At 39.7% G+C, this 27,090-nt stretch overlaps 1 protein-coding gene across 16 annotated transcripts in view; it reads left to right on the top strand.

Moving 5' to 3' along the window:
• KMT2C (lysine methyltransferase 2C) overlaps window positions 1-27,090 on the top strand; it is a 294,524-nt gene that overhangs the window by 249,966 nt on the left and 17,468 nt on the right. For 12 of the 16 annotated variants that reach the window (XR_014297239.1, XM_082662534.1, XM_082662543.1 and 9 more), the window contains 10 exons: window positions 3,561-5,383; window positions 6,483-6,594; window positions 11,173-11,251; window positions 12,811-12,874; window positions 14,653-14,885; window positions 17,536-19,257; window positions 23,822-24,034; window positions 24,728-24,892; window positions 26,337-26,478; window positions 26,614-26,761. Coding sequence is in view for 15 of the 16 variants with exons in the window: in XM_082662534.1 (XP_082518660.1) it covers window positions 3,561-5,383; window positions 6,483-6,594; window positions 11,173-11,251; window positions 12,811-12,874; window positions 14,653-14,885; window positions 17,536-19,257; window positions 23,822-24,034; window positions 24,728-24,892; window positions 26,337-26,478; window positions 26,614-26,761 (4,701 nt within the window). In the remaining variant the exon portion in view is untranslated. The remainder of the gene's footprint in view (window positions 1-3,560; window positions 5,384-6,482; window positions 6,595-11,172; window positions 11,252-12,810; window positions 12,875-14,652; window positions 14,886-17,535; window positions 19,258-23,821; window positions 24,035-24,727; window positions 24,893-26,336; window positions 26,479-26,613; window positions 26,762-27,090) is intronic. The other 4 variants (XM_082662546.1, XM_082662542.1, XM_082662535.1 and 1 more) reach the window with 4 other exon arrangements.

Consider the following 27,090-nt stretch of genomic DNA (forward strand, 5'->3'; position numbering starts at 1 on the left):
CTATCCTGTTCCATTGATCTATCTTTCTGTTTTTGTGCCAGTACCATACTGTCTTGATTACTGTAGCTTTGTAGTACAGTCTGAAGTCAGGGAGCCTGATTCCTCCAGCTCCGTTTTTCGTTCTCAAGATTGCTTTGGCTATTCGGGGTCTTTTGTGTTTCCATACAAATTGTGAAATTTTTTGTTCTAGTTCTGTGAAAAATGCCAGTGGTAGTTTGATAGGGATTGCATTGAATCTGTAGATTGCTTTGGGTAGTAGAGTCATTTTCACAATGTTGATTCTTCCAATCCAAGAACATGGTATATCTCACCATCTATTTGTATCATCTTTAATTTCTTTCATCAATGTCTTATAATTTTCTGCCTACAGGTCTTTTGTCTCCTTAGGTAGGTTTATTCCTAGATACTTTATGCTTTTTGTTGCAGTGGTAAATGGGAGTGTTTTCTTGATTTCACTTTCAGGTTTTTCATCATTAGTGTATAGGAATGCCAGAGATTTCTGTGCATTAATTTTGTATCCTGATACTTTACCAAATTCATTGATTAGCTCTAGTAGTTTTCTGGTAGCATCTTTAGGATCCTCTGTGTATAGTATCATGTCATCTACAAACAGTGACAGCTTTATTTCTTCTTTTCTGATTTGGATTCCTTTTATTTCCTTTTCTTGTCTGATTACTATGGCTAAAACTTCCAAAACTATGTTGAATAAGAGTGGTGGGAGTGGGCAACCTTGTCTTGTTCCTGATCTTAGTGGAAATGCTTTCAGTTTTTCACCATTGAGGACGATGTTGGCTGTGGGTTTGTCATATATGGCCTTTATTATGTTGAGGAAAGTTCCCTCTATGCCTGCTTTCTGGAGGGTTTTTATCATAAATGGGTGTTGAATTTTGTCGAAAGCTTTCTCTGCATCTATTGAGATGATCGTATGGTTTTTCTTCTTCAATTTGTTAATATGGTGTATCACGTTGATTTGTGTATATTGAAGAATCCTTGCATTCCTGGGATAAACCCCACTTGATCATGGTGTATGATCCTTTTAATGTGCTGTTGGATTCTGTTTGCTAGTCTTCTGTTGAGGATTTTTGCTTCTATGTTCATCAGTGATATTGGCCTGAGTTTTCTTTCTTTGTGACATCCTTGTCTGGTTTTGGTATCAAGGTGATGGTGGCCTCATAGAATGAATTTGGGAGTGTTCCTCCCTCTGCTATATTTTGGAAGAGTTTGAGAAGGACAGGTGTTAGCTCTTCTCTAAATGTTTGATAGAATTCCCCTGTGAAGCCATCTGGTCCTGGGCTTTTGTTTGTTGGAAGATTTTTAATCAGAGTTTCAATTTCAGTGCTTGTGATTGGTCTGTTCATAGTTTCTATTTCTTCCTGATTCAGTCTTGGCAGGTTGTGCATTTCTAAGAATTTGTCCATTTCTTCCAGGTTGTCCATTTTATTGGCATAGAGTTGCTTGTAGTAATCTCTCATGATCTTTTGTATTTCTGCAGTGTCAGTTGTTACTTCTCCTTTTTCATTTCTAATTCTATTGATTTGAGTCTTCTCCCTTTTTTTCTTGATGAGTCTGGCTAATGGTTTATCAATTTTGTTTATCTTCTCAAAGAATCAGCTTTTAGTTTTATTGATCTTTGCTATCGTTTACTTCATTTCTTTTTCATTTATTTCTGATCTGATCTTTATGATTTCTTTCCTTCTGCTAACTTTGGGGTTTTTTTGTTCTTCCTTCTCTAATTGCTTTAGGTGCAAGATTAGGTTGTTTATTCGCGATGTTTCCTGTTTCTTAAGGTGGGCTTGTATTGCTATAAACTTCCCTCTTAGAACTGTTTTTGCTGCATCCCATAGGTTTTGGGTCGTCGTGTCTCCATTGTCATTTGTTTCTAGGTATTTTTTAATTTCTTCAGTGATCACTTCATTGTTAAGTAGTGTATTGTTTAGCCTCCATGTGTTTGTATTTTTTACAGATCTTTTCCTGTAATTGATATCTAGTCTCATAGCGTTGTGGTCAGAAAAGGTACTTGATTCAATTTTCTTAAATTTACCAAGACTTGATTTGTGACCTAACATATGATCTATCCTGGAGAATGTTCCATGAGCACTTGAGAAAAATGTGCATTCTGTTGTTTTTGGATGGAATGTCCTATAAATATCAATTAAGTCCATCTTGTTTAATGTATCATTTAAAGCTTGTGTTTCCTTATTTATTTTCATTTTGGATGATCTGTCCATTGGTGAAAGTATAGGGTGTTAAAGTCCTCTACTATGAATGTGTTACTGTCGATTTCCCCTTTTATGGCTGTTAGTATTTGCCTTATGTATTGAGGTGCTCCTATGTTGGGTGCATAAATATTTACAATTGTTATATCTTCTTCTTGGGTTGATCCCTTGATCATTATGTAGTGTCCTTCTTTGTCTCTTCTAATAGTCTTTATTTTAAAGTCTATTTTGTCTGATATGAGAATTGCTACTCCAGCTTTCTTTTGGCTTCCATTTGCGTGGAATATCTTTTTCCATCCCCTTACTTTCAGTCTGTATGTGTCTCTAGGTCTGAAGTGGGTCTCTTGTAGACAGCATATATATGGGTCTTGTTTTTGTATCCATTCAGCCAATCTGTGTCTTTTGGTGGGAGCATTTAGTCCATTAACATTTAAGGTAATTATCGATATGTATGTTCCTATTCCCATTTTCTTAATTGTTTTGGGTTTATTATTTTAGATCTTTTCCTTCTCTTGTGTTTCTTGCCTAGAGACGTTCCTTGAGCATTTGTTGTAAAGCTGGTTTGGTGGTGCTGAACTCTTTTAGCTTTTGCTTGTCTGTAAAGGTTCTAATTTCTCCATCAAATCTGAATGAGATCCTTGCTGGGTAGAGTAATCTTGCTTGCAGGTTTTTCTCTGTTGCTCTGTTTTGTATTTATTTGTAAATTGCCTTTAGTTTTTTCTAGAATGAGGTACAATATAAATAAAAGTATTTGTATAATTTATTCATTTACTGAATCTTTGCAGATAATGCCTATCATTCTTTGTCTTACTACCCCCAGTCCTCATTCCTTTCTAGCAAATAATAGGTTAACCTGTCCAGGCATCATGCCTTTGTCTTCTCATCTGCAGAGGCCTATAAAGTCTCTCTAGTACACTTCATTAGACGTCCTGCCTTCATTCAAGCATCCCCCCAAATCAGCTTCCTCCGTATCATAGCCTCCCTAGATATAGAAGAAAGAAATGGACTCCTTTGCAACTCCAGTCGTATCTGCTGATTTCTAAGCACCTGATTCCATCTGCTTGGTGGCTTTGCTTTGTCTTTGTCTGTGTTATCTGTTAGATCATATGCCTTTAGAGCTCGGATATGGTATTTATTATAGGGTACTTGGCAAACATTTACGTGCATATAGATACTTTATAAGTAGCTGCTAATGGTGATTATTTTCTTTTTGCTACGTCATTGTATTTGGCAACATTAATTTTGTATCTGCGTTTAATCTAAAACTTTTCCTTTTTATCAACCTAACTCAATTCAGAATAATACTTTATATTGACGATATGCTTTTTTAATGTCTTCTTTTAGATTTGGGTTTCCAGGAGGTAGTCACGGTACCTTGTCAAGTCAGGAACGCTTCCTTGTACCTCCTCAGCAAATACAAGGATCTGGAGTTCCTCCACAGCTGAGAAGATCTATGTCTGTAGATATGCCCAGGCCTTTAAATAACTCACAAACGAATAATCCAGGCGGACTTCCTCCACATTTTTCGCCACAGAGCCTGTCAGTTCAGCAGCACAACATACTGGGCCAAGCATTTATTGAATTGAGGCACAGGACCCCTGATGGAAGGCCTCGGATGCCCTTCCCTGCTTCTCCTGGCAATGTTATAGAGGCACCTTCTCATCCAAGACATGGAAACTTCATTCCCCGGCCAGACTTTCCAGGCCCTAGGCACACAGACCCCATGAGACGACCTTCCCAAGGTCTCCCTCATCAGCTGCCTGTGCATCCAGATTTGGAACAAGTGCCGCCATCTCAGCAAGAGCAGAGCCACCCTGTCCATTCATCTTCTGTGGTCATGAGGTCTCTGAGCCACCCCTTAGGTGGTGAGTTTTCAGAGGCCCCTTTGTCAACATCTACACCAGCTGAAACAACATCTGATAATTTGCAGATAACCACCCAGTCTTCTGGTGGTCTCGAAGAAAAGCTTGATTCTGATGACCCATCTGTCAAAGAACTAGATGTTAAAGACCTCGAGGGGGTTGAAGTCAAAGACTTAGATGATGAAGATCTTGAAAATTTAAATCTCGATACAGAGGATGGCAAGGGAGATGAATTGGATACTTTAGGTAATTTGGAAACTAATGATCCCAACCTGGATGACCTCTTAAGGTCAGGAGAATTTGATATCATTGCATATACAGATCCAGAACTTGACCTGGGAGATAAGAAAAGCATGTTTAACGAGGAACTGGATCTTAATGTTCCAATTGATGATAAGTTAGATAATCAGTGTGTATCTGTTGAACCCCCAAAAAAGGAGCAGGATGACAAAAGTATGGTTCCTTCTGATAAACATTCTCCTTGGAAAAAATCCACTGTCAGCAGTGAGATTAAAACAGAAGTACTGTCTCCAGATTCTAAAGGGGAAACCAAATGTGAAAGTGAGAAAGGTGACGAGGGTAAAGATGCTGTTGACGCTCCCTGCCCACAGGCCCCTGCTCAGACAGACGCGAATGATGGGGAACAAGCTTCTTTGCAGTCCTGTGATGCAGATCTACTTGAGAAAAGAACTAATCGAGAAACGGCTGGCTCCAGCACAAGTGTTCGTGGGTCCACTCAGCTGCCTGCTGAAGGTGTGATAAACTCTTGCAGCATACCTGGATCAACTCCAGTTCTCTCAAGTCTACTTGCTAATGAAAAATCTGATAATTCAGACGTTAGGCCATTGGGGTCTCCACCACCAACTTTGCCGGCCTCACCGTCCAGTCATGTGTCAAGCTTGCCTCCCCCTCTAATGACACCGCCTGGTCATGCTTTGGATAATACCTTGAATTCTAATGTGACAGTAGTCCCTAGATTAAACCATACTTTCCCTCAGGGTGTGCAGGTGAGTCCAGGATTCATTCAGGGTCAGCCAACAGTGCATCGCAGTTTTGGAACAGGAAAGCCTGTGAATCAGACTGTACCTCTGACAAGTCAGTCTGCTGCCAGTGGCATGTCTGGGCCCCAGCAGCTGATGGTCCCTCAGACGGCCGCCCAGCAGAATAGAGAGAGGCCCCTCCTTCTGGAGGAGCAGCCTCTACTTCTGCAGGACCTTTTGGATCAAGAGAGACAAGAACAGCAACAGCAAAGACAGATGCAAGCCATGATCCGTCAGCGGTCTGAACCGTTCTTCCCTAATATCGGTAGGAATTCCTCGGAGTTTCAGAAATAATTACTGTGGGCATGGGGTGGGATGCAGTGCTTACAAGATTTGTGTATTAAATTACATGTGGACTAGAGCACTGAGGGTTGTATTTCTGTTCCTCCTTCAGCTTTGAAATGAACGTGATTAAGAGTTTTAGATTCCTCCCAGGTGCATCAAGAGATTCAAAACTCTGAGTTTCAGACTTTCTCAAGTCTGTCTTTTATGGGATTGTTTAATAGAAATAAATCTTTTTTAGTTCCTGACTTCTAACCATTATTACCATGTATTTTCAGAGTCACTGAAAGGTGAATTTAAAGCAACTCTGCTAGGAGTAAACTTCTTACTGTCCTATTATGCACAATGAATGCTTGGCATTTTTTTTTTTGTTATATGAAGCTCTTTAACTTCCAATAGCTTACTAATTTGGGGAACGCCCCCCCCCCAATAGAACAGCAATGCAGTAAAAAATACCTGCGTGCCTCTAAGAGAAAGAATTAGCAATCAAAGGACACATGTCCAAGGAATGCTTTCTTCTAAACAGTAAAACTGACCTTCTGTCCTTCGTACATTACCAATTCCATCATATTGGTCCATTTCTTTTTTATTTATATGCAAAGAGGTCTTTTGTCAGTAGCCTATGTTTCTTGTAAGAAATTGATACATTTTTCTCATAAAGAGCAATAACCAATTTAGTGGAATTCCTTAGTATTGGTAATAACTGCAAATTCTCATTCATGATGGAACATTACTAAAGAAGCAATTCTGCTTAGAATTGTGAAAGTTTGGGTGAAAGGAATTGCATTGCTTTAGATTACTGGTATAATCTCTCTTACATTTGACAAGCACCTTGTTTTGATTCTTGCAGTACTAACGTATTAAAAGTGTGGATCACTTAGGTGGGATTAAATTCAGGATGAGGTTCTTGCCATCTCATAATTCCTTCCTTACCTGGTATAGGACCTATAAGAGTGATTATTAAATAATAAGGAATAAGAGTCTGTAAGTTACATAATGTTTGTGATAGTTATGTTACCTTTTAGTGTCACTTGAACCAAATACTATGAAATAAGTAACTTTAAAATATATTTCTCCTTTAGATTTTGATGCAATTACAGATCCTATAATGAAAGCCAAAATGGTGGCCCTTAAAGGCATAAATAAAGTAATGGCACAAAACAATATGGGCATGCCACCAATGGTTATGAACAGGTAGGTGAAGATGTTTCTCATTCTTACTGTGCATCAAGAAGTGCATGCAATTATTACTGGTTACTAGAAGGAGCGTATAGTAACTCAAAACTTGTATTCTAGGAATATGAACAATAAATATTTCAGTTGGTTGTGATGTCAGCTGAATATGATCAAATGCAAAATGCTGTACAAATGTAAAGGTTAAGTTTCCATTCGTTTCAGGGTAAACATAATAAAACATCATAGAATGGTTTGAAAGATTGACTTGATTAAGCAGGAAGTCCAAAGTACTGAAGTGTATGCCTTTTGCATACCTTTAGAATAGTTAATGCTACCCAGAAGCTGCATGGGACAGAGTTGCTTCATCCTGAATAGGTGAGGATGGAAGGATAGGCAGGAAAACAGAAAGTAAACTGTTCTGTGCTGAGAACAAAAGGTAGTTTATTTCAGCCTGGGACTATTTTTTATTCCATCAGAGGACATTTGAAAGTTAGCATTTGGAAACTTTGTAAGCCTTTCCACTATTAGCAGAAAAAATGGAAAATTATACATTAGAGAAGATTATGAGTTATTTGAGTATCTGGATTTCTGAAATTAGGTATTTACACCCCCTAAGGGGTATTAAATAACCACAGGTAGTGTTTCTTAAGTTTTGCTCATGGACCATCATCAGAATTATGTGGTAGTTTTTTTTAAAAAATGCAGGTTCATTTACTCAACCACAAACCTACTGAATCAGAATATCTGGAAATGGTGCTTGTATGTCTGTAGTTTTAGTGAGCGCCATGGGCAATTCTTACGCACATTGCTGTTTGAGAACCTCTTTCAATAGAGTAGGCATAGAGCCTCAATTTAGCTTAATTATCTTGTTGAATGTGGATGATTATGGAATTGAATATGAAATCTACATGAATTTATGATAAACATGATCTTTCAAATAAATTGGGAATCCTTAAAGGTGCTTTGTTGAGATACTTTGGAAATGGTTAAGAAGCATTTTGTTTGTTTGTTTTTTAAATTAATTTATTTATTTATGTCTGCGTCAGGTCTTTGTTGCTGCGCACGGGCTTTCTCTAGTTGCGATGAGCAGGGGCTACTCTTCGTTGCGGTGCGCAGGCTTCTCATTGCGGTGGCTTCTCTTGTTGCGGAGCACGGGCTCTAGGCACGCGGGCTCAATAGTTGTGGCTCGCGGGCCCTAGAGCGCAGGCTCAGTAGTTGTGGTGCACGGGCTTAGCTGCTCTGCAACATGTGGGATCTTCCCGGACCAGGGATGGAACCCGTGTCCCCTGCATTGGCAGGAGGATTCTTAACCACTGCATCACCAGGGAATTCCAAGAAGCATTGTTGAGATCAAAGAAGAGATTGTAGTTTCTAGTGATTTTCATTATTTTATTATTTTTTTTTAAATACATTTGATGTGTTTCTTAGTCTGTTGCAGCTGTTAACCTTAGCGATGTTCAAATTGACCATTCTTGGCAGTGAGAGCTTATTCTAGAAGGCTCCTCAGTTTTTTTAAAAAAATTATTTATTATTTAGTTTTGGCTGCATTGGGTCTTCGTTGCTGCACACGGGCTTTCTCTAGTTGTGGTGAGCGGGGGCTACTCTTGGTTGCAGTGCACGGGCTTCTCATTGCGGTGGCTTCTCTTGTTGCAGAGCACAGGCTCTAGGCGTGCGGGCTTCAGTAGTTTTGGCTTGTGGGCTCTAGAGCGCAGACTCAGTAGTTGTGGCACACAGGCTTAGTTGCTCCGCGGCATGTGAGATCTTCCTGGACCAGGGCTTGAACCTGTGTCCCGTGCACTGGCAGGTGGATTCTCAACCACTGCACCACCAGGGAAGTCCTGATTTTCATTATTGCACAATGTCTATTAACACTATTTCTGTGTCACGGGGCTTCTTAACTTTTTTATGTCTTGAACTTTTTTGACATCCCAGTGAAGCCTGAACTCCTCAGAATATTTTAATGCAAAACCAAAAACATTGGTTTTACAGAGGAAATCAATTATATTTGAAATATAGTTAACTTAAATATAAAAGTTACAGCATATGGTGCTTCTCTAATGCATTAATAAATTTGGCAGTAAGTCTAATAACTACCATAATTTCAAAATAGTGATGAACTTAAATGACCTATTAGGTATGTGCAACAACTTTTGCTATGAAAATAATGCGAGTTCTATTGGTGCAAAGTCACAGTAGTGCTGATAATATTGTAGTTTGCTGAGCATAGTCAAAATAGAAGGGAATGCTAAATTTAATTCTGTACGTACTTTAAAATATGCACCTGAGAATCGGAACCCCTGCTCCTTCAGCATCATGTGTATATCACTCAGGTACACTGATCTGTTAGTCATCAGGTGTGTTGTTAGCCCTTCTGCTGAGCACTTTGAAGAAGTAGAGGTGATGGTCCTTCCTTCAGGCGGTATCATAAGTTGACTGAGGGTGATAGCCAGTGAGTGCTTTTGGGATTATGAGATTATTCCACACCAGGGCTGTAGTGGAGCCAGGGGGTAACAGATGAATCAAAAGCTGAGTAAAAAAATTAAAAAGCATATGTTCCAAATGATGGTAGTACTCAGATATTAAGGTACAGTGTTTGATAAATAATTTGCAAAATATAATCTTGTTATGTTGATGCATTTGGTAATTCTAGGGGCAGTGTTTTCATCAAAGCAGTAACGTTTCTGTGAAGTATTTAATTAGAGTAAGTAACGTTTTGCCAGATATTTTGAACCATATAGACTTTCTCTTGGTCAGTGACCAGGTGTTGCTTTGCTTTAACATTTAGATATAAAAATGTATGAAACTTTTTTTTCTTTTTATTTATTTTTTTCACATCTTTATTGGAGTATAAATGCTTTATTTACAATGTTGTATTAGTTTCTGCTGTACAACAAAGTGAATCAGCCATATGCATACATATATCCCCATGTCTTCTCCCTCTTGAGCCTCCCTCCCACCCTCCCTATCCCACCCCTCTAGGTGGTCACAAATCACCGAGCTGATCTCCCTGTGCTGTGCAGCAGCTTCCCACTAGCCATCCATTTAAAAAAATGTATGAAGTCAGAATGGCCATCATCAAAAAATCTAGAATCAATAAATGCTGGAGAGGGTGTGGAGAAAAGGGAACCCTCTTGCACTGTTGGTGGGAATGTAAATTGATACAGCCACTATGGAGAACAGTATGGAGGTTCCTTAAAAAACTATAAATAGAACTACCATACGACCCAGCAATCCCACTACTCAGGCACATACCCTGAGAAAACCATAATTCAAAAAGAGTCATGTACCAAAATGTTCATTTCAGCTCTATTTACAGTAGCCAGGACATGGAAGCAACCTAAGTGTCCATCAACAGATGAATGGATAAAGAAGATGCGGCACATATATACAATGGAATAGTATTCAGCCATAAAAAGAAATGAAATTGAGTTATTTGTAGTGAGGTGGATGGACCTAGAGTCTGTCATACAGAGTGAATTCAGTCAGAAAGAGAAAAACAAATACCGTATGCTAACACATATATATGGAATCTAAGAAAAAAAATAAAAGGTCATGAAGAACCTAGGGGTAAGACGGGAATAAAGACACAGATCTACTAGAGAATGGACTTGAGGATATGGCGAGGGGGAAGGGTAAGCTGTGACAAAGCGAGAGAGTGGCATGGACATATATACACTACCAAACGTAAAATAGATAGCTAGGGGGAAGCAGCCTCATAGCACAGGGAGATCAGCTCGGTGCTTTGTGACCACCTAGAGGGGTGGGATAGGGAGGGTGAGAGGGAGGGAGATGCAAGAGGGAAGAGATACGGGAACATATGTATATGTATAACTGATTCACTTTGTTATAAAGCAGAAACTAACACACCATTGTAAAGCAATTATACTCCAATAAAGATGTTTAAAAAAATGTATGAAACTTCTTAATTAAGATACATCTTTTGTTTTAGTACGCAAAAAGTTTTTGTAAGCTACCAACTTTTTTTTTTTTTTTTTTTTTTTGCGGGCCTCTCACTGTTGTGGCCTCTCCCGTTGCGGAGCGCAGGCTCAGCGGCCATGGCTCACGGTCCCAGCCGCTCCGCGGCATGTGGGATCTTCCCGGACCAGGGCACGAACCCGTGTCCCCTGCATCGGCAGGCAGACTCTCAACCACTGCGCCACCAGGGAAGCCCCAACTATTTTTAAATAAAGATTGGAATAAATAGTTTTAGTACATAAATTCTAAGAAAATTGTCTTCATTATATTTTTCATCTAAAAGGCTTGAGTTAATTTTAAGGTATAATGAGACATATAACAGTGTGGAACCTCTGGAACAGCCTCATTGACATCGCTGCCCCACTCATCACTGTGGGGAAAGTTACTTAATCTCTCTGAATCTTCCTTTTCATCAAAACTAAAATGAGGGTAGTAAGAATCCACACTTCACAGAATTGTGTAGTGAGGTTGGGACACAAAAAACAGGGCTTTAGTAAATGTTTTTGATGAGGAAGACACTGCCATTACTCTTCTTCCCTGGAAGAGAAAATTGTTAAGCACTTAAAAATAATGTTAGTTCCAAATGCTTCTCATTTGATACTTAGTACTTCTTTTTCACAGGTTCCCCTTTATGGGCCAGTCCGTGACTGGAACACAGACTGGTGATGGCCAGACTCTCCTTCCACAGGCAGTTACTCAGGTACCGCTGCTTGTAACTAGTCACTTAAGAATGCACGTTTTCCTGTGTCTCTCGCTATTCTTTATGGTGAGGCCTCTTCCAAAAAATAGTAGAAGTCCTAGAACACAGCCAGGATGTACCAGTATTATCAGCTCAGCAGAAATAAAGACATTTTATTATTTTTTAAGGGAAAGGCAAAGTTTAAAAATTGACAATTTCTGAAAAGGATCTACATTTTTAAGGGTAGAAGGTCACTTGGAGGGAAGCCAAATGCTTAGGGTTTGGGGGTTTGCTTTTATTTACTTTCAACCCCACAGAGATATTTTCATGTCCTGCATTTTAGAATTCATTCATTACATTTAAATGTAAAACTGCTATAAAATGTAGAAAATAATGATTATAATCATTTTATTTAGATACAGATAGTCATGTTCTACAGTTTATTCCTTGGAATAATTTAGTTTTTGAAATATTTACTGTTCACAATAATCAGCTTTAAAAAGTGTAAATATTTAGTGTCAAGCAATATCCAGGAAAGTAGAACTGCTCATTTCATATTGTGTTTTCTTCTTTTTTTTTTCAAGTATCTGCCAGGGTGGGGGGAGGAAAGAGAGAAGCTGCCTATTTTCTTTATGTCTTTCTGGCACTTTCTTCTTTACCCTGCCGGTTAACGCTTCAGGTTTATTATGCTGATAATTGTATTCTTTTGATTAAAAAAGAGAGACCATCTGACACAATGGAAAAGCATAGGCTTCATAGCTGAGTTTTAAAATAATCTGAGTTCCACTATGAGTTTATTGTGCAACTTTGGGCATATTTTTTAACTTCTGTTTCCTGATCTGTTAAATGTTACACCACCTGCTTTGCAGTATTATATGGTTTACATGTAGTGTATTCTGGGTGCTGGTATCATTTTTAGACATTACCTTATATACAGCTCATACCTAACAGAATTTGTGACAACTCAGTAAAGCCTTTTTCAAAGTTAATTCTGTTTATCAGGCTGTTGCCAGGGAATTGTGAGATGATAACTATTTGGTCTCCCTGGAAGATATAAGACATTTAATGAGAAAATAAGAGTAACATTTTTAATTAGTATATATTTGTTTTATTATTTGTGTCTGTTAGAGATATTGGTTTTTGTTCATAAATAACTTTGTGTTGTGGAGTGGAATTCAGTAAATCTGGAGCCCATGTTTCAGTCTTAGTTGCAGAAGAAACCAGGTAGATTTCATCAAAAAGTGGGGTTCTACACGGATCTTTAGCTAAGTATAATACTAACACTATTTGATTTGCCCTGCTATTATATCTCTGATGAATAACTCCTTCAGACATATTTGTTTTTCAACTGAAATCTAGCAAATATAGTAGTTCAGAGATAGTTTAAAATGTTCAGAAATTAAGTTGTCACCACAAAATTCATTCTACTTTTTATAAAAATGAAAGTTTTAAAGATGTCATAAGAAGTTAAAGTTCTTTTCCCTCTCCATTTCTTTTTTTCTATTTCATTTTTTAAACCTTTTTTTTCCCCTTGAACTGAAATGTGGAATAAACCTATTTGTAAATTTTACTTATTTTAGGATGGCAGTATAACACATCAGATTTCTAGGCCTAATCCTCCAAATTTTGGTCCAGGCTTTGTCAGTAAGTATAAATCTAATTAGTTACCTGTTCTCTGGGGATTGCTTGTTTGCACTGTATTTGTGTTCTTTTAAAATCTTGGAGTTAGTTTAGGTATGTTATTTTAAGCCGAAGTGCCCTGTCTTCTATTAAACATCACTGCCCTATTTGGCATCTTTTCCTCAAGGCATGTATTTCATTCCTTTTTTTCTGTGCATGAATAATTATGGTTAGAGATAAATATTTTAATACAGAAAGATCATCTTCCCCGTTCTCTTCAGTGTTGCTGCTATTTTTTGTATATAGATTGGGCACTTTACAATCTGTAGAATTAAACCACTTCTTTTCTAATGACTGTCTGCCTAAGTGACAAGGACACTAAATGGGAACAACAAAGGGAGATAAGCTGGGTTAGCAGCATGGTGTGAAGTCAGGGCTGCAGGATGCCATTGACCCTTTCTAGTTACTTTCAGGGGTCCCAAGGTGGTTCAGGATAGCGTTTAAAGTTCTCCCCAAACTGAACCTTTCTGAAATCTTCAGACTGTTTAGCTAACTTTTTTTTCACCATTATTTTTCATTTTGCTCACCTCTGCTCTCCTGGTTCCAGAAACCAGAAAGGCTTTCCTTGCGGTAGGTCTCATTCTACCAGAAGCAGAACTTCTGAAATCTTGTGAAAAAGCCTGTTCTGAAAAATGCCCTTCAAATTTGGTAGACTAGATTTCAAGTTCATACATGTACTGGAACTTCTGGGTTTAAGAACAAACCCAAAGTCTGACCTTTTGAAATTACCCCTGCACTAATTATTATAATTTGCATACATATTCGCATTAAAAACAAGTAAACAACTGTAACCAACTGGCTTTTTCTGGCTTTATTGTGCCCATTGGCTTTGGTTGGATTCTTATTGTATGACAATATTCTGTTATCATTGATGTAATTTTTCAGCTAATGTCCTTCTTGGAATTGTATTTATTTATTTCTTTGTCTTAAAGTGAGTCAAAAAGGTATATTCTGAATTTCACAACCATAAGGTGACTTTTTTTTTTTTTTTTTGAACTTGGCATCAGTGAAGTAAAGTGCCCTTAAAGAATTAAGAAGGAATATTGCTACAAGATGAAGAGATACAACTATTTGGGGAGATATTAATGACAGTCATACAAGTAGAGAAGATTTTACTTGATTAATGGCTTATTTATAGACGTATAAATGACGAAATTCATAAAAATTACCAATGTTTTTAACTTACGGATTTCCTCTATAAAACAGACTTCATTTTGGTCCTTTCTAAAGCTTTCTAGGTTCCCTCCCTCGTAGTTTAGGACATACTTTCACCATTTAGAAATAGGGGAAACCCATAAACTTAGGGAAATTAGCATGGGAAATGATACCTAATCCATGCTCTGGACCTTAATAGGTTATGTCTTACTTTGTCTCTTCAAAATCTGTAAAGTTGAATTAATCAAATACAAATATAGTTCAATATATAGTTTGGCTTATGGGTTAGAGAATTTGATAGTTTAGTAGATAAATAGTGTTCCATTAGATAAGTCTTTTGCTTTTCAAAGATTGGGTTTATAATATTTATAAGTATGAAGTTAGCCTGTGTCCTGAGAACATGCATTCTTTGGTTTTCTTATATATTTTTCTAAAATCTTATACTTTATATAGTTATTTACTATTATGTTTTCAAAATATCTATTACAAGGTCATGATGAAAATGTTTCCTTACAAAATGGATTTGTGTAACTTATATTGGACTCTTTAGAAAATTAACACAGGTGAATTTTAATTTTTTTCCTCAGATGATTCACAACGTAAACAGTATGAAGAATGGCTTCAGGAGACCCAACAGCTTCTTCAGATGCAGCAGAAATATCTTGAAGAACAAATCGGTGCACACAGGAAATCCAAAAAGGCCCTTTCAGCTAAACAACGTACCGCCAAGAAAGCTGGGCGTGAGTTTCCAGAAGAGGATGCAGAGCAGCTCAAGCACGTCACTGAACAGCAAAGCATGGTTCAGAAGCAGCTAGAACAGGTAACAAATAGGTTTGCAAAATAGAAGCAGTTGTTAATGCATAGAATGTTTTGGTCTGTCATTGATTAATTGTAAAGGATTTCGATTGGTGTTAAATGGCACACAGAAGTGCACTGTCAAAGTGACAGCTCTGAGACCTCTTACTAACTGAAGAAATAACCCCTGTCCTTGCCCCAGAGTCGTGGTCACACAGCACGTACTTTGAGTAAGCGCCACTGATGAGATAAGTTCTCATAAACTGTTTTCATGCTGGTATAGCTAATACAGCTGGGGAAATTCAGTTACGTTCCCTGTTCTGAGAAATCACTGTGCAGAGTCTTAGCTTTCCTGAGGACAGCTCATGGGGAGATCCTAGGCTTTCTACTTGGAGTTGACCTTTGCTTTGCCATGTCCTTTGGTTCCTTAGTTTGTAATGGAATTTCAGATAGAGCATTTGAATCATTCTGGTGGGGTTTTTCTTGTTTTTTTTCCCCATAGTATGTTTTTATTAGTATTCCTTCTCAATATCATTTTGGTCTTAAAGTACATTGGTGTATCTTATGTAAAGGACTCATTCCTGAAAAATGAGATCATTTTGCTGTTACCTTCCATTATGAGCCTGATGTTTTTGAAAATGCACATACTGAAATATCAGTTATACTCAAGAAGAAGTAAAATTTAAAATTTTTATTTAGTATTCAAAATGTGTTAAGTGGCCACTCCTAGTTACTCAATGAATTAAAAACTTAGGTTCACACACAAACCTGTACACAAATATTGACTGCATCTCTAACACACTCACCAAAAACTGGGAACCCCTGGACTGTCCTTCAGTATCTTGACTGTGGTGATGGCCACACTAATCTCTACCCATGTTAAAGTTCATAGAATTGTACACCAAAAAAGGTCAATCTTGCTTTTGATTGTCAATTTAAATCTTACTCCCAATGTTAATAGTGGAAAGGGAGGAATTCAGAGCAGATTGAATCAGTAAAAATCACAGAAGTGCTTTCTGTGTAGTGAACACAGTTACATGCCCCGTCTTACCTGACGTTCTCTATAACCTTATGAACAAGGTAGTATTATCACCATGTTACACATGAGGAATCTGCTGAGTCATTGTGGAGGTAGGTGACATAACTGATCATTGGAGTAGGGATTTCAACTGTGGCGTTTTATCTCCAAGCTATAGCTATCACAATAATGTCCCAGCAATAAGCTGATTACAGTATGATTTCCATTGTTTAAAACCAGGAATGAGATGTGTCCTTTCTCTTTAAATTTACTTTCTGGGGCCGTGTTTATTTCAAGTAAAAATGCTTTTAAGGGTTTCTTTATAACTTATTTTTAGCCTTTTTATTGCCTTCTGGTATTTTTATATAAATTTTTTATGACGAGGGCCTAGCTTTTTTGCATATCCATGGATCAAATCCTATTTAGAAGGTAATACTATACTTGGAAAATAGGACACATCATCTGCTACAACATAGTTGCCAGCAGTCCAGTGTAATCTTATTAAGACAAGCAATTCATGACAACGTTTTTAAGGGAATTTTAAAATGTCACGGCAAAGGCGTGGATCACCACATTCTGTATTCCAGTTAGTGTTCTGGTGCCTTATGTGTGTTCATACTCATTCGCCAGTCCCATGGTAATTCCTCAGTTCTAGGTAGTAAGCCAGTCAGGAAAAAGAAGAAAAGAAGTAGGAGTTGCCACAGCTACAGGAAAAGAGACCAGAACCATTATGTGCAGAGAATATGCTAGTCTGCCTGGGAAACTGTTGAAAATAAGTTGAAAACCTGTCAGAACTGGCTCAGTGTACTAGTACAGTACACAAAAATTGAGTGCTTTTGGAGGGTATGTACATCATCTTGCACCCCTTTCTCCCAGCTCCCTAAGTGAGCTGGTGTGTCCTTAGGACACAGGTTGTGTCTTCATTGAGGTTGGTCTGTAGTGTCTGCCCATGGGGGTACAAAGACTTTCGGGGATTAATTAACTGACATAAGTCAGTCATTATATTAGGAGCCTCTTAGGAACTGTTCAAAACATTACCTCAGAGCTTTTACATATTTCAGAAATTATAATTTGAATACGTTACCCATTAAATTCAAGGAGTTTTATTACCAATCTAGTCTTTTTAACCTGGAGGGGAGGGTGTGGTATATGTACAGGTAATTCATCTTGTCTTAACATGTTGTACACTTTTGTATACTTAAGAAATGAAATCTTAACACGTTTAAATGGTTAAAGTTTGAGTTAAATCTCACGGTTAGTCTAACCTTATATATTAATGTAACTTCTAAAGAAGTTAACAATTAGCTGATTCCTGTGTAGCCTTTGTTTATGGTTTTATTTTTATATGTAGCTTAGTTTATGACTCAGAGAAAGATTTTCTTAAATATTTATTTCAGAAAAATGTTTTTCAAATTTGTTTTTGGTATTTCATATTCAGAAACATGCTATTATTGAAAAGCTTGGCAGTTTTAGTTGATCAGTCCTTCCTTTCTTTTTTTTTCCCCTTGGTGATTTCTGCCATTGCCTAAGCAAGATATTTTTGCCTCTGCCTGATCTAACTGCGTTCTCTATAACCTCCACCATAATCGTCAGCCAGTGTTTTTATTTGATACCTGTAGCACATATAAACGAGTAAGATTTAATTTTGCTCTTCCAGATTCGTAAACAACAGAAAGAGCATGCCGAGCTGATTGAAGATTACCGGATCAAGCAGCAGCAGCAGCAGCAGCAGTGCGCCATGGCCCCGCCCACCGTGATGCCAGGTGTCCAGCCCCCACTGCCCCTGGTGCCAGGTGCCGCCCCGCCCCCCATGAGCCAGCCCAGCTTCCCCCTGGCGCCACTGCAGCTACAGCACCAGCAGCACACCGCGGTCATTCCCGGCCACACGAGCCCTGCGGGAACGCCCAGTTTGCCCAGTTTCCCTGGGTGGCAGCCTCCCGGTGCTCCTTCCCGCCCCACCCTCAACCCTCCTAGGATTCAGCCTCCAGTGGCCCAGTTACCAATAAAAACTTGCCCCCCAGCCCCAGGGGCAGTGTCAAATGCAAATCCACAGAGTGGACCGCCACCACGGGTGGAATTCGATGACAATAACCCCTTTAGTGAAAGTTTTCAAGAACGGGAACGTAAGGAACGTTTACGAGAACAGCAGGAGAGACAACGAATCCAGCTCATGCAAGAAGTAGATAGACAGAGAGCTTTGCAGCAGAGGATGGAAATGGAGCAGCATGGCATGATGGGCTCAGAGCTAAGCAGCAGGACACCTGTGTCCCAGATTCCATTCTACGCTTCTGACCTGCCTTGTGATTTTACGCAACCCCCAAGACCCCTTCAGCAGCCTCCACAGCCGCAGCAGCAGGCGGGGCCGGTTTTACAGCAGCAGAACCTACAGCAAGGGTCTATTAATTCACCGCCCACCCCGAATTTCATGCAAACCAGTGAGCGAAGGCACATGGGACCTCCCTCGTTTGTTCCTGACTCACCGTCAATTCCTGGTGGAAGCCCAAATTTCCATTCTGTGAAGCCGGTACATGGAGGTGTTCCTGGGGCCAGCTTCCAGCAGTCCCCGGTGAGGCCTCCTTTTACACCCGCTTTACCTGCGGCACCTCCAGTGGCTAATAGCAGTCTCCCCTGTGGCCAAGACCCGGCTGTAAGCCGTGGACAGAGTTACCCAGGATCAGCCCCATCTCTCATTCAGCTGTATTCTGACATAATCCCGGAAGAGAAAGGGAAAAAGAAGAGAACAAGAAAGAAGAAGAAAGACGACGATGCGGAATCTACCAAGGCACCTTCTACTCCCCATTCGGATGTAACTGCTCCACCAACCCCGGGTGTCTCGGAAGCTGCCTCTGCTCCCGCAGTGAACACACCCGGCGAGCTCCCTCAGCAAGGAGAACCCGAGGCGGCGGAACCGGGCGGCCTATCACCTCCTGACCCGGCAGCGGGCCCGCTGCGCACAGAGCCAGAGAACGAACTGCCCAGCGGTGACTTCGCACGAGGGACCCCAGGTCAACAGACCTGTGCGAGTTCAGAGGTGGATAAGCGCCCCATCGACGCGCCTGCCCCCTCTGGGGAGATGAAACTGGAGTCAGCTGAGCCGGAGCAGCGCCCGGGCCCAGATGGGCCTGAACTGGAGGAGCGCCCTGGGGATCGGGCCAAAGAAAGGGCTGTGGCCGGCGCTGCCTGCCCGGGGCAGAGTCCTCCCCGACCTGCCGGCGCTCCTGCTGCCAAGGGAGATTCAGGCAATGAGCTTCTGAAGCACCTGCTGAAAAATAAAAAGGCATCTTCCCTTTTACATCAAAAACCGGAAGGGAGCTTTTGTTCAGAAGACGACGGTACGAAGGATAACAAACTGGTTGAGAGGCAGAACCCAGCCGACGTGGTAAGTGTGGCTCAGGAGAACAACTTGCTTTTTTCCCCTTTTATTTTAAATTATGCTTACAACAGATTAGTGCCAACTGCTGTATTGATTTCAATGCTATCTTTTATAACCTTTTTACTCTGGAGTAAAAAACCGCAGACCTCATGTTTTGGTTTATACCTATAAACTATATCAGGTAATAATTTGTTTACTGTATCTTTCAAAAATCAGAGAGCTGTAGGGTCATGCGTTTCATACGTAACATATTCCTGTCAGCTGATTATCACCACATTGAGTTGATCTAACTAAAACAAAGAAGTAAACATCTACATGTCCTAACTGCAAATAGAGTGCAGTTTCCATTAACCTCTTTGAAATATAGAAAATAGCTCACGCACCCTGTTAATACCCTTGGGGACTCTCAGGAATAACCCATATTGGGAATCTATTCTGTTGCAAAGTATTAATACTTTATAGAAACACAGTTTTACAGGTAGATGCTATTTTATCTTTGTGGTTTTCCATGTGTCGATATTTTGCCCTTTTTAAGTTTTTAAGTGTTAGACTTCTTTTTTTTTTTTTGGCTGCGTTGGGTCTTCGCCGCTGCACGCGGGCTTTCTCTAGTTGCAGCGAGCGGGGGCCACTCTTCGTTGCAGTGCGCGGGCCTCTCCTGTTGCGGAGCACGGGCTCTAGGCGCACAGGCTTCAGTAGTTGTGGCATGCGGGCTCAGTAGTTGTGGCGCGCGGGCTTAGTTGCTCTGCAGCACGTGGGATCTTCTAGGACCAGGGATCGAACCCGTGTCCCCTGCATTGGCAGGCGGATTCTCAACCACTGTGCCACCAGGGAAGTCCCCTTTTTAAGTTATAGAACATTGGATTTGCTTTTGTTTTTTCATTTGATGAAGAACTTTGTTGTAAATGTACCTTTACAAGATTCGATCCCCTGCATTTCAGTGAAATTCCTTGACATATTTCCCAAACTGAAGTTTTCTAGGTTGTAGGAATTGGTTAACTTGTTTTATCTTTCAAATGCTACACTACCTTGGCTATTGTGTTCATAAAGCTTTCCCTATAGTGCTTCTCAAATTAGATTTTAAATTTTTCATTTTTTTAATTGAATGAGGTGGAGTGCTATATTTAGTTGTCCAAATTTGCAGTTTTAAGATTGTTAGTGAAGCCATTTGTTTAGCAAGTATTGGTTTACTCTTTGTTTTCTCTTATTTGTCTGATTCGGTAGAGGTTGAGTGGTAACCCCATAGAGTCATGTAATTTTTGTAAATTGTGGTGGTGGTAACTTTTTCAGTCACATTTGTCATCAGCAAATAGGCCTGATCTCTAGCTACTTTGTCCATTGCATCCTCTGCCCCTAGGAATGCCAGGCTGCTTGCAGTCCCTGAGTGTCCTTCTGATTTTACCCTTCCATATATGGCCATATGCTGCTATTTCTGCCCTTCTTTGTTTTTTTTTACATCTGGCCAATATCTGTATCTTTTAAGACTCAGTTCTGGAATCATCTTCCCCAGATACCTTACTCAGCTCAGCCAGTCTCAAATAAGTGGATGCCCATGTGCTTACATAGCAGTTTCTCTAGTACCACTGAGCATAGACGGCTCCTTGAAGGGTGTAGACGGCGTCCTGAGCACCTTTCTGTCTCTATGCCTTTCTGTCTCAATACCACATAGTTGGTACTCGGTGGAGTGAAGTTAGGTCCTAATACTAGTGATTATATATAAAAAAATATTTATATTGGGTGTTATGATAGAAAAAGGGGTGAGATCAATCAGTATATGTATAAATGTTTGGACTATGTCACATGTTCTCATACCATCTGGGAGGGCAGCAAGGGGCGGAGGCCCTGGATTACTAGGGGTGATGCCTTCTTAACCACATTCTAGGGGTTACAACTGTGCTCAGCGCTTGCCCTGAGGTACGGCAGGCACAATTATTATTCCCGTTTTACAAATGATGAAATTCCTTTACTTTCTAGTCACACTTAAGGCAGAATTGTTGTGGCAGTAGCTGGACAGGCCCAGTTTGTCCTCCGTGCTGAGGGCATGTGTTTTCTCACACATAAGCTGGCATTAGTTGTAGTGTAGGGGTAAAGCCTTGGGAGGCTTTGAGAGCTCGCATCACTCAGCTTGCGTCAAATCCACGTTCCGTCTCTTTCCAGCCTGCAGCCTGGGCAGGTCAGGCTTTCTGAGCCTCAGTTTCCTCATCTGTAAAACAGGATTAATAATGCTCCCTGTTACTGGGTTGCCACAGGGATTAAAGGAATTAGGGTACACCTTGTGCTTGTGATATTAATAAAAGGTGGTGCATACCCATGACTACCAATGACATATCTAGGAATCTGGCAAGAGGAACGTAAAATTCTAATATGTGCAAAGGTGTGACCACATGAATAGCTAATGAATGACTTTATCTTTACTAATAGATAAAAATGAGAGAAAACAACCTAAATCCAGTAGTGTAGTTATTGATTGGATTATTGTTTCTGTATATATCTGAATATACAGATTTTTTGCAGCCATTAAAATTTGTTACGTATGAAAGTTTAATGTGACGGGGAACAAACCACGTCAAGTTTAAAAGGCAACCACCAGAATAAAAGAATACTGAGTGTGATTCATTGTGTGTTTAGCAAAATACATGTAGGCATAGATAAAAGATCGAAAACAAATACATTAAAATGTGAACTATTCCTGTCTCGGGCAAACTTTTGGATGATTTTTAATCTTTTGTGTTCTTCTGTAATTAAAAGTATTCTTTGAACTGTAGTAATAGCTGCTTTTTAGGGAAGTTGTGAGGATTGGAGAAGTCTGTTCAGCACTTACAGTGCCTGACCCTGCTGCACACCTAATAAGCGGTTGCATTGTTCTTCTCTTATAAGCCGGTAAGAAGTGCTTGGGCCTTGCTCTGTGCTACTCACACTGCAGTCCTTGAGGACTGGCGGCATCGGCCTTACCTGGGAGCTTTTCAGGAAGCAGGATATTGTGCCCCCAGCACAGGTGTACCAGTCAGAAGGTGCTTTTTAACAAGATCGCAGGTGATTCGCATTCATATGGACATGAGAGGCACAGCTCTAGGCCAGGGTTCTCTGAACTTTAATGTGTCAGAATCACCTGGAGGGCTTGTTAAAGGTTTGGATTCAGTAGGTCTGGGGTGGGACCAGAGAATGTGCATTTCTTTTTTTTTTTTTTTTTAATTTTTTTATTTTTTTTTAACATCTTTATTGGGGTATAATTGCTTTACAATGGTGTGTTAGTTTCTGCTTTATAACAAAGTGAATCAGTCATACATAAACATATGTTCCCATATGTCTTCCCTGTTGCGTCTCCCTCCCTCCCACCCTGAGAATGTGCATTTCTAACCATCCTAGGTGGTGCTCATTCTGCCGCTCTGGGGACCACCCTTTGAGAACCATCGATCTAGCCCTGGGATGGGCACTGTGTTCCTGCTTCCATATCCCCTCTTTTTTGTATGAGCCAGGAATGGTTTTTACACTTTTTAATGGTTGAAGAAAATCTGAAACAGAGTAGTGTTTCACAACATGTGAAAATTATATGAAATTCAAGGTTCAGTGTCCATGAATTTAAAACATCTTATTAGACCATAGCCTAGCTCATTAGTTTATGAATTGTCTGTGGTTGATTTTGCTGTACCAGGGCAGAGAGTTGGGTAGCTGTATTTACTCTTTGGCCTTTTACAGTTTTGCCATCCATGCTCTAAGTCATTTAGATATATATAAATGGAAACTATGATCTGCAAACCCTCAAAGAGTCAATGCAGAGCACATTAAAATAAGCTTAGCAACTATAGTTGCCTATAGCAAAGTATAGCTGTCAAGTTTAGAAATAATGGCCCCTAAAAATAGTCTCATATTTTTAAGTATTGATAGTACTACCCTTAAAAACCTCTTTAAGGACTGGTTTGTTCTTAGCCATAGAGACAAAAGCAAAGAATAGGCTTATTTGCTATCATGTAGGTCTTCTTTCATTGACTTTAAGTATGTAGCAGTTATTATTCAGTCAGATGTATGACCATGAACTAATTTGAATGAACAATGTTGTTTGTTTTTAGTGATCTCTGAGGCTAGCTGTTCCTCTCAACTGAGATGCAAAGGCTGTGAAACTTTTCTGGAGCTTAGCAATGGTGCCCGCATACCTTGTATTTCACCCATTCCTAAGGGGAGCCCAAATAAGGCCCCAAGACCACCATGCAGAGACCACCACAGCCATCTAGCTAAGAGCACCCCTTCCTCCACAGTTGCCAGTGGGCAGGAATAAGGAGCTCCGGGCTGTCACTGGCACAAGTATGGGCAGGCCTGAGGAGTAATGCTTCCTCTGAAAGGGAGAAGAGCCACACTTAAGAGTTCTGCTCTCTCCTCAAGCTTTGCAGCTTACTGATTTCCATACTTGAGATGCTGTTTTCAGAAAACAGGCCATCTGGTGCCACCCATTTTCCCTCCGTCACTTCAGGCGCCCACGCTAGGAACATTGTGTCTTAGGATGGGACTGGACGAGCAGGAGCTGGAATTCAAGCGTGTGGATAGTTCACTTAATTCTTAACCTTTCCAATTACATTAGCAAACTTCGGGGGCTCAAGTGCAAGGTGGTTTTGGATGTGGCAACAGCCAGTTGCCAAAAACAGATGGAGGAAGTGAAACCAAGAAACAGCGAAGCAAAAGGACTCAGAGGACCGGAGAGAAGGCAGCACCTCGGTCGAAGAAAAGGAAAAAGGAAGAAGAGGAGAAACAAGCGATGTTCTCTACCACCGACACCTTTACCCACCTGAAGCAGGTGAGTCTTTCGGAGCAGCCCCTTTAAAAATTCAAGGAAGTGAGACATCGGAAGCTTTTTCAACCCTGTTAAAGTGAAATTTTCCCAAAAGTAGAGAGTTAAGGGGTAAAAGACATCTCAACAAGCAACCTAATAGGTTTCCTGTGTGCGAGCAAACTTGCACCTTATCCTACTGGCACCCCAAAATTTTAGTAAAATAGATGGATTGGTTGGCGCTGGTGAAGATTTACTTATATTCAAAGGGAGCAGCCTCAGCACCAAGAAAAATTCCGTCCACGTTACTTGTGACTCCGGATGCAAAGAAACACAGGCATTGGTCTCTCCCCCTAGTAGAGTGCATTCTTACACCTTTGTGGCTGTTACAGAAGGTGGGAGACAGCTGCTGAAGAGTGCCGTTGGGGGCACCTAGCCTCAGTTCAGCCCTGATTCTTGCTGAGCGAAGATAAGGAAGGTGTTTTTCTTGTTAGAAGCCTGGCAGCATCCCTTTAAGACAGTTGAGAATAAGGCTCATTTTTAAGTATATCTCAAAGATTCCGTAGTCTCTCTCACTTGTTCCAGCATTTTGATACTTGAATTTTTTAAGTCTTATTTTTCTCAAGCCTTATTTGACTAAGTTGCCTTGGGTCTTAGAAAAATTGAGAGACACTTGTTTTGTTTATCGTGTACATTACTCTTAAATGTGTTTTTCAATAGCAGCTCTCTCTGCTCCCTCTAATGGAACCAGTCATTGGAGTGAACTTTGCCCACTTTCTTCCTTACGGCAGTGGCCAGTTTAATAGTGGGAATCGACTTCTAGGAACTTTTGGCAGTGCTACCCTTGAAGGGGTTTCGGATTACTATTCTCAGTTGATCTACAAGGTATGTTTCTTTGCCAAGGTGTTACCTTGCTTCCTCTTTGGATGCCATATCAGAATTGGTAGAGCTTGTCTTGTTTTTCCATCTAGTTTACATCTATCTAATCTTCCAAGTTCCATTTACACTCTAGTTCAACTAAAAGGTTAAAATTTTACCAGGTAAAGTGTTTCCAATATGAACATTTGAAATGTTTGTATAGGTCAGAATACAAATTGTGAAAAACATCCATTGTATATTTCTGCGGTAGGTAAATACGTATTTTCCTATAATCTTTATTAACTCTTAAGATGACTCCAAATTCAGAGTAAATAGAGTAAAAAATGTAGTTAGGAATTTACCCTGAAAAATACAATGAAAAAACCTAAAAACTTATTTTGTCTAATAATTTAGGTACTAATTGCACCTGTGCATTAGTTCTTAGGCTACAAAAATAATATCAAACTGAACCAAGTTTATCTTTTGGTAATATTTTTTTAACAAAGTTTTATGATAGGCTCATTAGATACTCTTTACTTCACATCTGACTTGTGTTAAGTGATCTTTTTTGCAAAAATATTTGAGAGGATCATCATTTTTTCTGAGGGCTTTTCTTCTTTAGTATTAAAATCATTCTCTTGTGACACTCCATTTATTATCGTTGTTGGCTTTTCTCTTCAGTTAGAACCTCTCCCAAGTCTTGTAAATGCCTTCTCTTCTGATGCAAGCTGTTCTCCACGCAACTTCATCATCTTCAGAAATCCTAGATCTTTGCAAGATTTGTAATTTTACCTTGCACTTGATTTGCATGGAATTATTGGTAGATTCCAACAGTCCCTGAGAGACTAGTCAATGACTCAATGACAAATTGGTGACAGATGTTAAGCAGGGAGAAATGTTTGGGGGGAAACTACATTTGTTAAGGTTCAGTCCATTTAGTCGTTATTGCTACTCCTTTTGCTTCTTTTTGAGATGTTAGACAATCCAGATTCTAATATCTAAGATACAAGCTGCAGTTATGCATTAGGATCTTAAATTCTCAAGTTTTTGATAGAACTGGGGCATATCTTAATTTAATAAAGGAGTTTTTTGAGAACTCTCTACAATTTATTGGTCGAATTTTAAAGCTGTCCTTCACTGGCTTTAACAGTGAAACTTGAAAAGAGTTGTATAGAATCAAATCAGGCACAGTATAAATTTGCTTCTTAATTTCAAAGCTAAGTACTCAAGCTGGGGAAAGTGAGCCAGTGGGTGGTATGTGCAGAGGATGATGGGTATTTGTTCCACTGAAATGCCTCCTGGCCTGTACGTTTCTTTTTCTTCTTGGTGTGCATTTTAGGAATGAAGGTGCCTCTGATTACATTTCTGTACCTTGCCTCCCTGTGCTGAAAATTCACAGAACTAAGTTTTAGCAAGGTCGTGGCATATTTGCTCAGTAGCATATAATTTAAAATTTTTTGGTCTCCTGCAGCAGAATAATTTAAGTAATCCTCCAACACCCCCTGCCTCTCTTCCTCCTACACCACCTCCTATGGCTTGTCCGAAGATGGCAAATGGTTTTGCAACAACTGAAGAACTTGCTGGAAAAGCTGGAGTATTAGTGAGCCATGAAGGTAGGATGCCAAGCTTCCAAGTCTTGTACCTTTGAGGAGTTTGCTGGCTGTGCGTGGTGAAGTGGCAGTCGGATTGTAAAGTTTACCCGTTACCAGTTTTGACTGATTTATGGTTTTGTGTTTTTGCTCTTCCAGTTACCAAAAGCCTAGGACCTAAACCATTTCACCTGCCGTTCAGACCACACGATGACTTGTTGGCCAGAGCGATTGCTCAAGGCCCAAAGACAGTGGACGTTCCTGCTTCACTCCCAACACCGCCTCATAATAACCAGGAGGAATTAAGGTAGAAGTTCCTTTTTCTCAAGTATTTCTTTAGTTATTTCATTTATTTAAAAACGTCTTATGTGTTTGTATATAGCATAATGTCTGTAGGAAAAGCATGTAAAAACACTTAAAAGGTGAAATTTGGTGAATAATTTTCTTCAGAATTTAAAGTTTATAAAACATTCTTACTATTAAAAAGAATTCATTTGTGCACTTTAGAAATCTCATATGATATAGGAGGTTCAACAAGTAATAATAATCGAATAGACATTAAGGCATTGGGACTCTCCATGCAAAATATTTCAAAGATCATTGCCCTTTATAAGCTGTTAATGTGATTTACTGGGT

Source organism: Grampus griseus (assembly GCF_964374135.1).
Source record: "Grampus griseus genome assembly, chromosome: 9".
Lineage (NCBI taxonomy): Eukaryota > Metazoa > Chordata > Mammalia > Artiodactyla > Delphinidae > Grampus > Grampus griseus.